General features: G+C 35.1%; 1 protein-coding gene across 1 annotated transcript in view; it reads right to left on the bottom strand.

Moving 5' to 3' along the window:
* Nucleotides 1–17,297, bottom strand: part of WDR70 (WD repeat domain 70) — a 233,651-nt gene that overhangs the window by 89,480 nt on the left and 126,874 nt on the right. The window contains exon 10 of the mRNA XM_074357233.1: nucleotides 2,554–2,728. Coding sequence (XP_074213334.1) covers nucleotides 2,554–2,728 — 175 coding nt within the window. The remainder of the gene's footprint in view (nucleotides 1–2,553; nucleotides 2,729–17,297) is intronic.

The following is a 17,297-nucleotide window of genomic DNA, read 5'->3' as shown; positions in this document are numbered from 1 at the left end:
GTGGGGCAAAGGCTGCAATTTTACATAGTGTGGTGTCAGGGAAGGCCTAGCTGAGAAGAGGAAATGTAAGCCAAGTACTGAAAGAGGTGAGGGAGAAAAGCCACGTGAACGTCTAGGAGAAGAGTGCTGGAGGCTAACAGGCTCAACGTAGGTAAAGGCCCTGAGTCAGGGTGCATGCTGTTACCTCCGCTTTGTCACCTCCCCTACTTTACTCCAACTAAGCACTAATCTCCCTGCTGTTGCTCAGATATATGCTGGTGAATGGGGGTGGTGAGGGACCAGGGAGGCAGTGCAGACCTGCAGAAGCTCCTCTGAAGTGGCCATCTTCTCAGACTGAAAGACAGCCTATCATCATGTGACTGAGAGGGATGCTGGGCAAACAAACACTCCTCTTGAGCAGCATCGCCCAACAGAATTTTCTGCAACGACGGGAATGTTTTCTATCTGTGCTGTCCAATAAGCAGCTGGTATGACTGAGGAACTGAAATTATTTTAAAATGAAACAATCCAATGTGGCAAGTGGCTACCATACTAGTCAGCATAATTCTAGAATAAAGGTAGGTCTTAAGAACATAGGAATTAATCACTGACAGACACCTTACTTCTAAGAAAACAAATATGTTTCATTTAATTTGCTTAAGCTCAAGTTGGTCTAATAGGGCTTCTATGATTAAACATGGCAATTATGGTAGCTTTACTTGTCACAAAATGTATGTATTAACCACTAGATGCCATGTAATTCTTCAGCTACTGTGTGGAAAAACTATGGTTTCTTACCTCAGCTTTAGTGTTTCCCTATAGATAATTATTGCTGAAGTAGTAGTAAGGAAAATTTTAAATCTGTTTTTAAATCAAACTGTGTTTCCTGCTAGCAGGTTTTTGCCTCTCAATTTGTCTTCAGGTAACATACACACATGCAAATGTAAAAATATGAAGGAAATATAATGAATAGGATGTGGTATAATAAGCTATCCTTTCACATCTTATTAAATTCTAACAAAATAGAATAAAAGACTATAATGAGCAGAATGGCTTAAAACTCTTTGAGGGTCGGAGGGGACTGGCATTCAAATAGCTTTGTCTTCTACAAAACTAGAAATAGGAGATATATTAACTATCTGAAGAGATATGCAAGGCCAATGTTTAAAAATTATACTCAACTTTATAAAAATATATGAGCTCTAAGAAAAAGGCAAATATATATACATATATACATACACATAACATATTTAGACACACACACATACACTATACCAAACACATCACTATTAAAACTTCACAAGAAAACTTCAGGTTTTAGAATTTCTATGTTTAAATCAACAGCACCCAGAGACGATGAAAGCCAGTTACTAAAAAATTTATTGCTTATTTAAAACTCAGTTTACAATTCAGAGGATTTTTAAAATCTCTGAGCTGTTATGAAGCTTTATGGGGTTTATAGTAGAGATGAAAACAGAAATAAAAAGATCTGACAAACAGAAAATACCAAAGATATTTCCAGCATTATTAACATGGATTCTTTTTTCCTCTATCATTACTTTTTACCTTATTCCAAGAAAAGTGACTAACTCATCTGTCTGAAAAGACAACTATTTTCCTGGGGCCTCTTTCAAAATGCAAATGCTTAATGGGCAATTTTATTTGAAAGAATATTATTTTTTATAACTTTTAAAAAGACCTAGAATGTAAGCTCTATGAAGGCAGGACTTTTTGATAATCTACAGTATTCCCAGTGCCTAGAATAGTGCCTGTCATATAGTAAGTACTTAATAAATATTTATTAAATTAATAATTTGACCAGAACCTTTTATTAAAATAAGATAACCAATCTGTATTAAAACATTAGTGCAGATTTTCATTTTAACATTAGTAATCTAGAGTCATTCCACTTAAAATTCTTGTCTTACCATCTATACATATAACAAAGCCCCTTTAAAGCTTACTGGTAATTCAAAGAATTAGCCAAAGGCTTTTATATTCATTATTTCTATGGTTACGGAATTCTACAATCCCTATCCAATTCCAAAATTTATTTATTCTAATAATGATCTAAAATTGAAAAGAAAAAAATGTGAAACATACTCAAATGGAATGTTGTGGAATGTCCAAACAAAATATTATTTAAATTACTACAGAAATAACTGCATAAAAACTGAAGAACCATCCTCATCATTTTAAGGTCTTCTTAAATCTTTAAAAACGTATTTTCTAGTTCTCTGCTTAGTCTCGTTTTATATTACTATAAAATCCTTCGCTATCAAAATCAAGTACATTGAGATGTCATACAATAAACCAGTTTGTGCTTTTTAAATTTTATACCAACAGATCTAGTTTATTTTAAAAACAAAATCTAATACGCGTCGGAAAATACCGAGCTGGAATGTTTGCTGAAATGCTGTTTACTGCAAAAGTCCCAATGTTTTATCAACTAACACTGAAGTTTAAATTAGGGCTAAACTCAGGAAATTGATCTTCATAATATTTTAACATGATGTTTGTCTTTATAAGGTAGTTTTCTTCCAAGAAAAACGGACTTAAATGTCCTTGACTTACAGTCAAATTTCGATCCCAGATCTGTATGCTTCCGTTCTGGCAGGCAGCTGCTATGAGGTTTCCATCTCTACTGTATGTGCACGTGGTGGGAATTACTTTTTTACCCTGCATCGTCCGTGGTTTAAACACATTTTTTTGCTTCTTTGGATTTTCAACATCCCATGTCCTCACAGTCCTAAAAAGAATAAGGAGATTTTCATTTATAAAAAAGAAAGTATTTTAAAATACAAAAGAGTCCAAAAACATTTTTCACCTTTTATGCATATAAATATAATGGTTTTAAACTTATTTAATATTTAAATGATATTTAAGCTTACTTAAATATTTTAAATAAAATGTACATTGTAAAACATTCTCCACTTATAAATGAGGTTATTCACTGAAATAAAGCGAACTATACAAATTGTGTTCTCATCAAATCAAATAGCAAGTGGCAAATTCTACTTCAAATCTATCAGTTATTAGTTCTGACCCTCTAAAGCAGTAGCTTCCAAACAATTCTCATCAGTAAAACTGTTGAGCATATACCTCCTACATACACACATTATTTTCTAAACAACTTGCATATGCTGATATACTGTTATATAACATACACCAGAAAACACACTGGAAAAAATAGGTTACTGAAAAAGAATGATGTCCTGCTCTAGGGCCCAGGCAGCATCTCATGCCTCTTGAGGAAGCTAAATACCCTGAGTTTTCACCAAGTAAGAAGTAACAGGAATCTAGAGCTGGGGGAGGGACAGTATACCCTTCTGCTCAGAGTCCCAGGCAAAGGAGTACTGCCACTAAGGGAGACTAGAATAAAATCTATAAGACCCAGAGAGAGAGAGAAGAAAATAATAATAATAATAGTAGTAGTAGTAGTAATAGTAGTAGTAGTAGTAGTAGTAGTAGTAGTAGTAATAATGATAGTAATCATCATCATCATCATCTTCAAAAAAACAAAGATGAGTTCTTGGCAGAAATCATCTAAGCCAAACCACTACAGAAAAACATCTTTGAAGTTCTGAAAGAAAAAGTAGTCAATCTAATATTCTACAGCTAGATAAAATACATTTCAAAATAAGATGAAACAAAGACTTTTTCTATGCCTAGACTTCTCTTACTGATGCATGGATGATAGACAAAGCTTACTGGGATATAACACATAATGAAATTCATCTCTTTAAATGTGCAGTTCTGTGAGTTTTGACAAATACATAGTTCTATCACTCCAGAAACTTCCCTTATGTTGCCTCATTATAGAAAACTTCTCTCCCCAGTTTTAACATTTGGCAATGATTGACCAGTTCTCTATTCCTATAGTTAAAAGCTTTATCCAATATTATATAACAGGAATCATACTGTATGTATCCTTTTCAGTCTGGCTTCTTTAACTTAGCATAATGTATCTGAGTTGTCGTTACATATATCATTAGTCCATTCCTTTTTGTTGCTGAATAATATTCCAGTACATGGATATAACACATTCTGTTTATCCACTTGGATTTATCCAAATGAAGGATACTGGGTTGTTTCCAGTTTGAGGTGGTTACAAATAAAGTCACTATAAATATTCAAATACAGGTGGGTTTTTGTTGTTGTTGTTGTTGTTTTGTAAAATAAGTTTTTGATTCTCTTGGCTAAATGTCCAGAAATGGAATTGCTAGTCATATGGAATGTGTATGTTTAACTTTATAAGAAATTGCTAAGCTATTTTCCAAAGTGGTTACTCCATTTTTGCATTTCCACCAGCAATGCCAGCAATGTATAAGAGCTCCATATCCTTATCAGCACTTGGCAGTATCAGTTGTTTATTTTTAAGCCATTCTAGTAGGTGTGTATAGGTATTGTGATTTTAATTTACTTTTCTTAAATGATACTGAAGATCTTTCCATGTACTATTTGTCATGTTTCTCTTATTTGGTGCAGTGTCTCTCCATATTAAATATTTAGTTGCTTATTTTCTTATTATTGTGTTTTGAGAGTTCTTTAGATATTCTGGATAAACGTTCTTTACCAGACATGTGTTTGGCAAATATTTTCCAAGTCTCTAGCCTGTTTTTTTTTTCATTTTTAATAGTCTTTCAAATAGCAAACATTTTAAATTTTGACAAAGCCTGAGTTATCAAATTTTTTATGTCATATCTAAAAATTATTTGCCTAAACCAAGGTCACAGAAATTCTCTTCTGTTTTCCTCTAGAAATTTTATAGTTTTAAGTTTTACAACAAGGTCTATGATCTATTAGAATTAGCTTTTATATGTGTTATGAAGTCAGGGTTCTTTTTTTTTTTTTTTGCATATGGATATTCAATTGTTTCAGTACCATTTTTATCTGAGCATTATAAAGCCTTACCCCTCATGAATGTTTGCTTGTCTCCGTTCACTAATGTTTTGCATAGTTAATATGCACAAAAAAGTTGAGAAATACTTCATGTGCCTTTTCTTTCTGCCCTTGGTTCTGCAACAATGGGGATAAATTATGATAGCTTCTCTTTTTTTTAATAACTGAACATCTCCAAATGTCAGATGATACTTTAGAATTATGATATGAAAGGCCCCACACAAGTACTATAAAGTATCATTATCATTATCTGGCTTGTTTAAAGTTCTTCATCTCTAAAAGTAGGACAATAATACCGACAATGAGGGGTTGTGAGGATTAAATGAGATTAGGGATGTAAACGTGTCTAGAACAGTACTTGGAACACAGTAGGCACTCAATAAATACTGGTTCCTTTCTGCTCTTCCTCTTAGACCATAAATTAAATATTAAAGTTAATAAACCCAATAACTAAGTATACTCCATTTGTTTCAGGAGATATTAGCAGGTTGAGCTAGTTATCAAAATAACAAAGAAAGAAGCTAACCTAGCATATAGATGGATGAAATATAAATTTACATAGCATCTGATGGTGACTAATTACACTATGGTTTTATGGCTCTGATTCTCTGAATCTGTGCCTGAAAAAATGGATGCTAAAGTGCTAGGCCATTAGGTATCTGTCAAAACATTTAACGCTGAAGAACACATATTTTGAAACTTGGAGTGAGATCTGGTCTTGTAAAATTAAAACTGTGTTTCATTACAAAGATTTAAAAATAGAAGAAGGATCTGCCTGGGCCTTTCTGGACACAAAATGAAAACACCCAGAAGACAAGAAAAAGACACAGGTGGGGTCATTACATTGCCCGAGGCACAAATGCTTTCTATCTTAAAATTTTGAATTCTTTCCAGATACGAGTTCTAAACTTTCTGGCATCTGCTGCATAAATGCATCACAGCATTTGGCAGAAGTCAAGGGAAGCATTAATTTTGTATGGAAATCACTTAAGAGATCTTGGTTTAATTTTTCTCGAAAGACTACACAGGCAAGTTGAGTGATGTAAGAGTCTGAAACTTGCTGGCTCTCTTGGCAGAACACATCCAACAAGAAGAACTTTCTTTTCAAAAATGCCCAGGTATTAAAGGTATTGTCCCATACAAATGGGGAAAATGTTCTAACTTCTATATAAACCCACAATCTTTAAACACACATAATTCACATTATGCACACTACATACACATGGTAATTGCAATAAAAATGCAGTTGCTTTCAGAAGAAATGTTAATGTTCTACACTTATAATTATTAAAATTCAGCTTTATGAAATCTAGACTTAGAGTAAGGAATGAATGCCACAATAAATAACCCCTTATACTTTTACATTTGTGGCCAATTGATTTTCAACAAATATGCCAAAACAATTTCACAGAAAAAGAACAGTCTTTTCAAAACATGATGCTGGGACGGTTGGATATCCATATGCAAAATGATGAATGTGGACCTTTACTTAACATCAGACAAAAATTAACTCAAAAGAGATCATTTTATGTTATGTCTAACATTTATATACATAAATGTAAAACTCTTAAAACATGACTTAGTATCAGGGCATGGTTCAACACTAAAAGCACAAATGATGAAAGGGGGAAAAAAGATTAAGTTGGACATCAACAAATTGTATGTGCTTCAAAAGATACTATGAAGAAAGTTTAAAGACAAGCCATAAACTTGGAGGAAATATTTGTAAATCATGTATCTGAGAAGGGACTGGTATTGAGAATATGTAAAGAACTTTACACTTAATAAAAAATAAGTGACCCATTTTTTAAATGGGCCAAAGATCTGAATACATATTTCACTAAAGAATATATACAAGTGCCTATAAGCACATAAAAAGATGCCTGACATCATTTGTTATTAAGAAATGCAAATCAAAGTCACAGTGAGATGTAAGATGGGCTCAGGGGTGTGTTGTACCACACAGAGAATATAGCCAATGTTTTATAATAACCGTAAATGTAAAGTAACCTTTAAAATTGTCTAAAAGGGAGGACAGGTATAGCTCAGTGGTAGAGCGCATGCTTAGCATGCATGAGGTCCTGGGTTCAATCCCCAGTACCTACACACACACACAATCCCCCCACACACACACACAAAAGGATGATTTAAAAAATCACAATGGGATATCACTTCATACTCACTAGACAGCAATAATCAAGAGACAGACAATAATAAACGTAGTGAGGAAGTAAAGAAACTGGAACCCCTTACACTTCAATGGTAGGAATGTAAAATGGTGGCCAGTTTGGAAAACAGTTTGGCAGTTTTGTAAAATATTAAACACAGATTTACCACATGACTCGGCAATTCTAATCCTAAGTATCCACTTAAGAGAACTGAAAACATATCCTCGTGCAACAACTTTAACATGAATCTTCACAGAAGCATTATTTGTAACAGACAAAAACTGGAAACACCCCAGTTTCTATCAACTGGTGAATGGATAAACAAAATGTTAAATTGTCATACAGTGGAAAACCACTTGTTTGGCAGTAAAAAAGAAAAAGGTGTGATACGCACTATAGTATATGACTTTCTTGAGGCTGCCATAACAATAACTACAAACTGGGTGGCTTCAAACAACAGTAAGTTATTTCTTTACAGTTCTGAAGGCCAGAAGTCTGCCCTCTCTGGAGGCTCTACAGGAGAATTCCGTCTTGCCTCTCCCAGCTTATGGTGCCTATTAGCACTGATTGGCTTCACTGGCTAATAACCACATCTCTCCAATCTCTGCCTCTATCTTCACATGGCCTCCCCCTGTGTGTGTCTTCTCCTTTTTTGTCTAAATATTTGTTATTGGATTTAAGGTCCACCTGGATAACCCAGGATGATTTCATCTCAAGATCCTAAAGAATTTTATCTGTAAAGATCCCTTTTCTAAATAAGGTAACATTGACAGGTTCCAGGAGTTTGATATGGAAATATCTCTGGGGGGCTACTACTCAACCCTCTACATACTACAGCATGGATAAACCTCAAAATGTATCATGCTAAGTGAAAGAAGTTAGACACAAAAACTCATATGCTGTATAATCCAGTTATCTGAAACGTGCATGAAAAGCAAATACATAGACAGAAAGCAGATTACTGTTTGCCTAGGGCTGGGAGTAAGAATGGGGAATGAGTAAATATGGATTTTCTTTAGGGTGATGGAACTCTTATAAATTAGATTGTTGTAATGGTTAACCAACTCTGTGAATATACTAAAAATCATTTAATTGCCCCATCCTCTCCTAGTTTTAGCTGGAATCAGGATAGCCGAACATCTCAATAAATTCCTAGGAAAAACCATAAAAAATTAAACATCTCTGAAAATCACTTTCAGAAACCTCAGATGAGAAAGTGGGTCAAATGGAATTAGATGAAATTCTCAATTTAAAATATATCCCAATATTCTTACTAGACAAAAATATGCCCTGCTCTTATAAACCAAATAACCCTAAAGCACTTTACAAAGCACTTTTTAAATCTTTTATTTCATTAAATCAAACAACAAGAGAGATCAGAGTCTAGTATGTAAATTAAGAAATAAAGGAAACTAAATTACACAGAGTTCTAGTCCAAGTGACCTGCAGGTGAAGTAGTACTCAACAGCTTCCTACCAACATTAATTTAAAACCTTGCACCAGATAGCAAATGTCCAACTGCTTAAAGGTTTGTGTATAAATAGGATATACAGATATAAATATATAATATATTCATTAATATATTATATATTTATATCTTAATAAGTGACCTTAAATATAGGAAGAGAAAAGGAGAGAAAGAGAAGGGAAAACTACATATTCAGATGTATATCCAAATAAGTCACAGCAGTAGATTCCTTTTTTTCCCTTTAGGCCATTTCACTTTAACCCATCATGAAGCTCATGAGAGAAGTAGTGCAGTGTTTTAAGAGAACACTCACAAATAGATGCTGAGAATTGTTCTACTCAGACTTATGGCAAAAATGCTTCACAAGTATTTCAAAAGACTATATGAAGACCTTCAAAGACCTAAAATTGTGAATCAGCATCTTCCAAACAGATACTCATTTTGACTCCTAGCATCACTATGTACATATAATAAGCTTTCAATAAAATTAAAATCTTATGCCAGATTTACAATATATATTATCATCATCTAGTTATCTTTCAGTACTCTTGTACTCTTGAATTCTCCTGAAATGTTCTTCAACATGATTTGCTCCCATTAACTTCTGTTGAGGCAATGAGCACTGTTCCTAGCTCCGAGGTAACAAAGATTGACTAGGACAGAGCCTTTGCCTTCATGGAAATCACAGCTTGGCTGGTGGAAATAACATACAAACAGTAAGCTATAGGACCATAATTCAACAACTATATATTAAATACTTTCTACAGGCTAGATATCTTGGTGGATACCTGAGAATACAAAGGTACCTGTTCTCCAAGAATAGATACCCTCATGGCGGAGATAAAGTGGGGAGGGGGGTGTCATCACATCATGAGGCAGCATCCAGAGAAGGGAAAGAGATAGCTCATTTGGAAAGATCTGGAAAGGGTTCCTCAGAGGTGTGTTTTGGGGGAAGAGTTGAGATTCTGCCAGTGAAATTCATAGTTGGGGGAGAGGGGTGAACTCTAGGAATTGGTGTAGAAGATGCAAAGATATGAAGGCTTGCAAAAGCACAGCTTACTCTAGGAACAAGAAGTTGTTTGCTTTGACAAGAGGACGAGGTGCTCAGCGAGCATGAGTAGAAGATGAGATGGCTAATAATTGTTGGCAATATCAGAGTGTAACGGGTACCCAATACAGAGTGTAAAGGGTATCTTATAAGCTGTACTGGGATTATAGGCTTTATACTCCAGGAGACTATGGAGCCACTAAATAGAGGAGTGACTTAAGTTATATAATCAGACCTGTGTTTTAGGAAACCACTTGGGATGGCAGTGGAGAAGACTGAGTGGAGGGGACAAGTCTTCAGGCTGCATAGCCCAGGTGAGCGACGATCACGGCCTGGGCTAAGGCAGTGAGGTAAAGAGAGTGTAAAAGAAAAACAACTTTGAGGAGGGAAAGGAGGTGGCGCCATTCATTCAGTCAGACAGAGTTGTGGAAAGTGTGATGTTAAGACAAAAGATAGTAATATTAAAGGAAGTAACAGCAGGTTAAGGTTCAGATATCTGTGTGGCAACCAGGTGGAGAATCTTGCGGTACAGGGCAAGGGAAAGGAATACAATTAGGAGTCATCAGAATGCAGACAAAGATACTGCGGGAACTGCAGAAGACAAATCTCCATGGAACAGATACTTAAGAAATAGGCAGCCAAAAGGAAAACGAGTGAGACAAAAGACAAGAAAGAGGTATGAGAGGAAGGACAGGGCAGTGTTAGGAAGGACAATGAAGAAAGTTTAAAAGGATGGTATGATCAAGAATGTCAGTTCCAAAGAGATATTAAGTAAAATAAGGAGTAAAAGGCCTTTATTGGATTTAACAGATAAAGGTCATAGATGAGGCCTGCAAGAGCAACTTTAGTAGAAGGATCGGAGCAGAAGTCAAAATACTATGGAATTAGGAGTGGGAAGTTAATAATGGAGAGACAGCAGTCATAGAGTGCTCCTGCATAAAATGCTATTTAAATACAGATAGGAATTGGGAGGGAGGAGATAAATTAGAAGCAAGGGATTAACAGATACAGACTACTACACATAAAATAGATAAGCAACAAGGATTTACTGTGTGGCACAGGGAACTATATTTGATATCTTGTAATAACCTATAACGGAAAATAATCTGAAAATACACAAACACACACACATATACACACAAATAAAACTGAATCACTTTGTGGTACACCTGAAACTAACCCAAAATTGTAAATCAACTATACTTCAGTAAAAAAAAACAGTAAGAGAAAAAAATAAGAAATAAAAAATACAGATAAGAATTGATAAAGCCTAGCTAGGGTAAAAGGATGCAAAAGAATGGAACTGAGGAAGAGAGGCTGAGGAGAGGATAGAACATTTGATTTGTCTCCTAAATGGGAAGAAGGAGTTATAGGGTAGATTTTGAAGAAGGGAATTTATGGCAGAAGGAATACCACAAGAAAAGGCCTTGAAAGGAATGGTGAATATAGTCTGATACAGTCATAGTGTGTGTGTGTGTGTGCATGTTGTCAGGGGGTGGAAGGTGTTTTACACATGTCTGGATGAAAATGGAAACAGGCTGGGACTGGATTGGGAAAGACCTTGCAAACCCAGCTGGGAAGTGTGCACAGTATTCTGTAAACTTTGGGAAGCAATGGAGATTCAACACCAAAAGAGGTTTGGGATCATGAAGGACAGGCCTGAACTCCTCTCCTAGGCAAGCAGTGTACCCCAAAGTCTGCCTGGACTGGTGCTCCAGCAACAGGACTTGGCCCATGGCTGCAGAGTGTGGAGCCAAGAAGGAATGAAGACAGTGTCCCTGACAAAGTTCCTAGACAAAGGAAAATGATGCTGTTATTAATAGAAATGGAAAATCTGAGAAAAGAGAAACACAAGAAAATGAAATTAAAATAGTAGAGATCCAGTGCTTCTAACCATATGTATTTCTGACCAATTGGAAATAAACACGAAGAAATCACTGATGAAAAACAACTCTTCGGGAGAAGGCACTGGGAACAGACAGAAGAATTCTGTCATCCTGCCACTGCATTTCTATGTACTTGATTGGGGAAATTCACAACCAATCCACCTGGGGTGTGCTAGTCCACTAATTAATTATTCTTATTATATACATCAAAATAAGAAATCACATGTGGATTTGACCTTAAAATATGGAGAAATAAGTAGTTGCCTATAATTACAAATGACTGTTTAATTTATGTTAAGAAGTGACACTAACTTCTGACAAGAGCAATACAAAGCCCAGTGGGTGGAGGTGGAGAATGGGGAAGATATGGAGGAAGAGGAAACAGAATATGGTAGTCAACACAGGATAAAGTGGGTATGACAAGTCTTACAGTAATCTGCCTCCACCCACCCTCTACCCTGGTGCTGCCAGGGCTCAACAGTATTTCTGGATCAGCTTCTCCCTGGATATTAGCAGGTGCAAGCAGGCTTTCCAACAGGCCACTGAAGTATGAAGGCATTATTCTTCATGATTACAGTCATTATACTTTATTTTTTTAAATGCCTCTGAAATACAATACATATATAAAATTTTTACTAAACCAAGTTTCAAAGCAGCAGCCTCCACATCTGCAAAACAGATTCTAAAGATAACATTTTACGTGCCAAAGAGTGATTCAGTGCAAATCTGAAAATGAGATAAATATTCTTTTGAAAGGGAATGGACAGTTCTTCCTGACTGAAAAGTTAAACAATGCTTAATGAAGTTGTAGAGTTAAGTAGTGAAGTCAATGTTATTTTAGAAGTTTACACTAAAAATAATGAACCTTTTTCAATCTCTAACAAATTAATCTACAACAGAACTCTAGTACCTGAAGGATTATTTCCAGAAATCATGAATGTCAAGATGTGTTTGATAACGAATTCAGAACACTTAATTAATAATCTGAATAAAAGCTAAGATTTGTACTAATAATCATGGTAAATAACATTTACATGCTCATAACAAAGTAAGAACTGTTCTAAGCACTTCATCATTTAATCCTCAACTCTGTGAAGAAGGTACTATTATCACCTCCATTTTACAGAGGAAAACTAAGGCACAAAAGGATTAAGTAATAATTAATGTCAATATTCAGATAAGCAAAATAATAAACTACTGTACCAACTGCCCTCTCATGTTTCATAGTGTTGTCTATATGGATCCATGAAAACAGGTAAGTTCACAATAATTTTTGATTAATATACCATAAATATTGATGGTTCAAGCAATAATTTTTAGTTGAGTAAGAATACTGCAAAACATCCATACCTATAAAGCCAGTGTAAAATAAAGCTGAATATAATTTATACTTTGTATCTTTTAGGAATAAGTAGTGACTCTGAAAGTCTCTCATAAAGTATATTATATTATAGAAATGTAGTCCTTACTATTTAAGAAAATAAATATCAACTTTTCTCTTCCAATGCAGGTGATCAATGAGAAAACACTTTCAGAAGGATACTAGGGTAAGGGACTGCATTTACTATAATTCTATCTCCTATCTCTCACACTTTCTCATCCTCCCAGACCTGTTACACATCTGTTCATAAGCCAGGCATTTTCCCCTTGAATAAGCTCTGTTAGACACTCTTTTAAAATACCTTTAGGGGATACATTTCCTGTGTGTAAGGAAGGAGAAACAGCACATAGAAGAATTAGCAGCAGCTGATGCACAATGGGGAAATAAACAATGTGAATCCAGGAAAAGTCTTAAAACTCACCACACATAGTTTAAAGCCTTGCACAGAGGTTATGAACTACTAGGATCAACAGAGTGGGGGTAACCATCCAAGCAGCTTTTTTGCCATCAGAAATGGGTCATTTGAGAAAAGGCACTGAGGGGAGACTCTGCCAAAAAAGTACTAAACACAAGGATAGCCTATGCTGAAAACAGGTTGAAAGTCAGCAGTTTCTCCAAATGCTCTCCAGTACAGAAAGAGTCATAAAGAGATGTTCACCATCTGCAGCATTACCACTAGGCATAATACTACTAATAAAAGCTAAACATTTATCAAGTCTGCATTATACCAGCACTACACTAAGGGCTTTACACATGTTATCTCAACACTGAGGGAGGTACCTATAATCATTCTCATTTTATATATGAGGTATGAGAAGTTGTGTAATTTGTCTATGATCATACAGTTAGTGGCAGAGTTAGGATTCTGATCCAGGTCAGACTGGTTGAGAAGTACCTTGATACCTAAAGGATAACTGTGTGTAGACCTCTGGCTGTATAATCACTGTATGAAACTGGGCCATATACTACCAAGCAAGCAGAGAATTCTTGGGTCATACTGCTAGATGTCTGACAAAGGCACTTTGAAAAGTACTGTTTACAGTATTGTTAGTCTAGTTTTCAGGGACAATCATTACACATCTCCCTAAAATATTAAAAGGTTTGATTTCATAGTTTGGTTTCACCTATCCCTACAGTTAGTCTGAATAAAATGGTCAGCACAACACTTCAATTTACTCCAGGAGAAGTGAGAACCAGAATACAACTGCTAAAATGATGCGTTCTATTCTGGTACATCCTACAGCATGGATGAACCTTGAAGACTTTATGCTAAGCCAGATACATTAGGACAAATATTCCATTCCACTTAATTGAGGTACCTAAAATAGATAAATTCATAGAGACAGAAAGTAGAGTAGTGGTTGCTAGAGGCTAGAGGGGAGGGGGCATAAGGAGTCATTATTGTTTAATGGGTACAGTTTCAGTATGGGATGATGAAAAAGTTCTAGAGAGGACCAGTGGTGATGGTTACACAGCAATGTTGAATGTTCTTAATGCCATTTAACTGTACACTTAAAAAATGGTTAAAATAGCAAATTTTATGTTATATATATTTTACTATAAGAAAATAACGCTCACAGCAAAAATAAATAAAAATAAAAAATGATTCATCCTTTGACTAAGTAGTGAGACCATCAAAGGTACTAATAAGGTAGACATTGCTTTAATAAATTTAAATAAGTAGAAGTTTTCATATACTTCCCCCACCCCTGGGAGTTGGCTAAAGTACTGTGAGATCTGGGATTTGGAATCTAGTGAATTATCTCCTCGCTTGTCACTTAAGAAGAGACAAGCCATCTAACAGTCAACAGCCAGTTAATGCAAAAAGATCTGTTCCTATTTGAAACAGCTAATATTTATCAGCTTATTGCCTTAGACTCTCTGCTGTCCAACTCTAGATCTATGTATAGTTTTGGGGGTTTTTTGGGGAGGGGTAAGAGGGAAAGGAGGTCTGTGAGTTGCCTAAAATAGTACATATGTGTAGCTTTTGAAGAAAAAGTCTGTAGCTTACCCTAGATCATCAAAGAGACCCAACAAAGGTTAAGAATACAGTTCTAGGTTAACTAAATTTTACTCCTGGCCAAAGTAGGACCTTCAGAGATCTGACTGTATATTTAGATGGCATTGCTTTGATCCTCTCTTAGAATGGCTTTTCTTGGATTTCATTTTTTGGTCCTGCTTCTGACTTACGTTGAGGAGTGCAACAAAAAAATAATAACATGAATACACTACAGAAAAATGATTAAGGGTGAGGACAGTGAATCAGATTTGCCTGTTTTTAAATCCTTTCCCCCCACTTACTATGTGATCTTGGACAAGTCACCTAACCTCTTGGACCTAAGTTTCCTAATTTGAAAATAATTACTTCACAGAGTCACTGTAAGGTATTGAATAAGAAAATACACATAAAGGACTTAATACAGCACCTTGTCCATAGTAAATGCCCAATTATCATAAATTTACTGTTGTGTTTATTGTGAGAATATTGTCTATTATCAGCTAGTGCTCCCTATATGAAAGCCCCTGGGGAACATTTTTCCCTCATACTCTTTTGAAAGGAAAAGCTCTATGTTTCATCCTGGGGATCCTGGGACTCTTAACTGAGCGTGTCTCCATCTTTGTTTGGATCACTAACAAGTTTAGAGCTGAATTAACACCCAAGTTTATCCACTGATCAGCAAAACCTTCTGAATAATTTTTGTGAACTAACTTTATCCCTTCACTCTTAACTTCTCATGGCCCTGAATGATTTATTTTTTATAATGCTGTGCTACTATTATTATTTTGAGCTTCTCCAAATTCTTTTTTGGAATGAGATAAGATGCATTAAAATAAATAAATTAACAAATCAACAGAAAAAATAAATAGTGCTATTATTAAGCTGTTGATAATTTGGGTTTAAAAAAAGTTACTTTCCTAATTCATGGGTATACTGACTACAAAGTTAGGAGAAAAATTTTATTATTTGGAATTCCAAAAGTAGGATCTGCCCTAGACCAGTTTAGACTCTTTAAGGAAAGCTGAAATCAAGAGTTATCAGTCAAAAAGCAGAACCAATCACCAGTATGGTGATAAGAACTTAATATGAAGAGTGAGGAAGCAAAGAGGGAGTGTAGCAACATGCTATCCCTTTGGGTGAATGCTTATATGTCTGAAAACAATTAATTTCTAGAATTCAATGAGGGATATTTCAAACAGAAACTACAAATTCACAGTAATGGGCTTAACTGCATCAATTTCTGGGGAAAACAAAAACAAAAAGTTTCCTGTCTTTAACTGTACTGAACCCACAGCAATGGCAGGTAATATCCAAGCTTACTTAAAGGTGTCTGTATTTTCTAACCCAGATGAATGGAAATGTGCCATAGCTGTCGTGTGTGAAGCAGATGGGACACCAAAGGGGCTGAGCTGTTGGCCAAAGACAAAGGGGGAAAAAATTCAAAATATAAGCCAAAGAAGACTTCCATAGCTGCTTGGCAATACAGCTTCTAAATAAACTATCTTAATTTGATTCACATGTAGTGAGCAGAAAATAAAGCACAGGGCAATGAAAAAATTTAAATGAATTCATTAAGTAGATAAAATTATAAAGCAGTTTCACTACTACATATGTTGATATCAGATACTATATTTACTACAGACATTATAATTCCATACATTTAAGAAGCTGTATATTATCTTGGGTATATAACAGATAAGAAACTAATTTTTGAGATGACTCAAATGTGCTCCCAAGTGTGACCTCTAAAGAATCAGTATGTTAGAATAAAAATCCAATAATTTTAAAGTAGTATATTACATGAAAATCCTCGGAGAGTAAAATTAAAATGGAGTACTAGGGCAATACAAGACAGAAGAAACTATGAAGACAAAGTAGAGATGATCTTCTAAAAAAAATTACTATAAAACGTTTAGGGGGCTTCTTGTTTGTAAAAGCTTTTGTCTATCACAAAAATTCCATTTTTGTGCCTAATCTATTGAAAGCTGTACGAAAGAAAATGTTACCACACTGGATTATTCATAATAATGAAACAAATAAAAGTTAATTTAGTGAAATTCAGATTTCTTTCAGACTATAATCAAATCTCTGTTCCAAATGTTTAATTTTTTCAAAATTGTTCTTTGTCAGAGTTGGGTTTTTTGTCCTTTGCTTTGCTCTTCTAGAATTGAAAATATTTTAATTTTTTCTTCCTTTCTTCTCTCCCTCCTCCCTTTCCCCTCCATTCAGTCAAAAAGTATTTATGGACCTACTGATAGGCCAAGCACTTCTCTAAGTGCTAGAAATACACCACTGAACAAAACAAACATCTTGTCCTTGTGAAGCTATTAGTCTAGTCATACATATTGATTCACTTGTTTGTTTCCTCATTTTACTATCTCTTTATTGTGTGCCTTCAAGGAACAGAGTTTGGAGAAATATTTATATTAGGAACTAGAGAAACAAAACTTAATGGCAATACCAGGA

The sequence above is a fragment of the Camelus bactrianus genome, chromosome 3, assembly GCF_048773025.1.
Source record: "Camelus bactrianus isolate YW-2024 breed Bactrian camel chromosome 3, ASM4877302v1, whole genome shotgun sequence".
In the NCBI taxonomy this organism is placed as follows: Eukaryota; Metazoa; Chordata; class Mammalia; order Artiodactyla; family Camelidae; genus Camelus; species Camelus bactrianus.
Note: the sequence above shows the minus strand (reverse complement) of the source record. Positions and strands in the feature narration are given on the sequence as shown.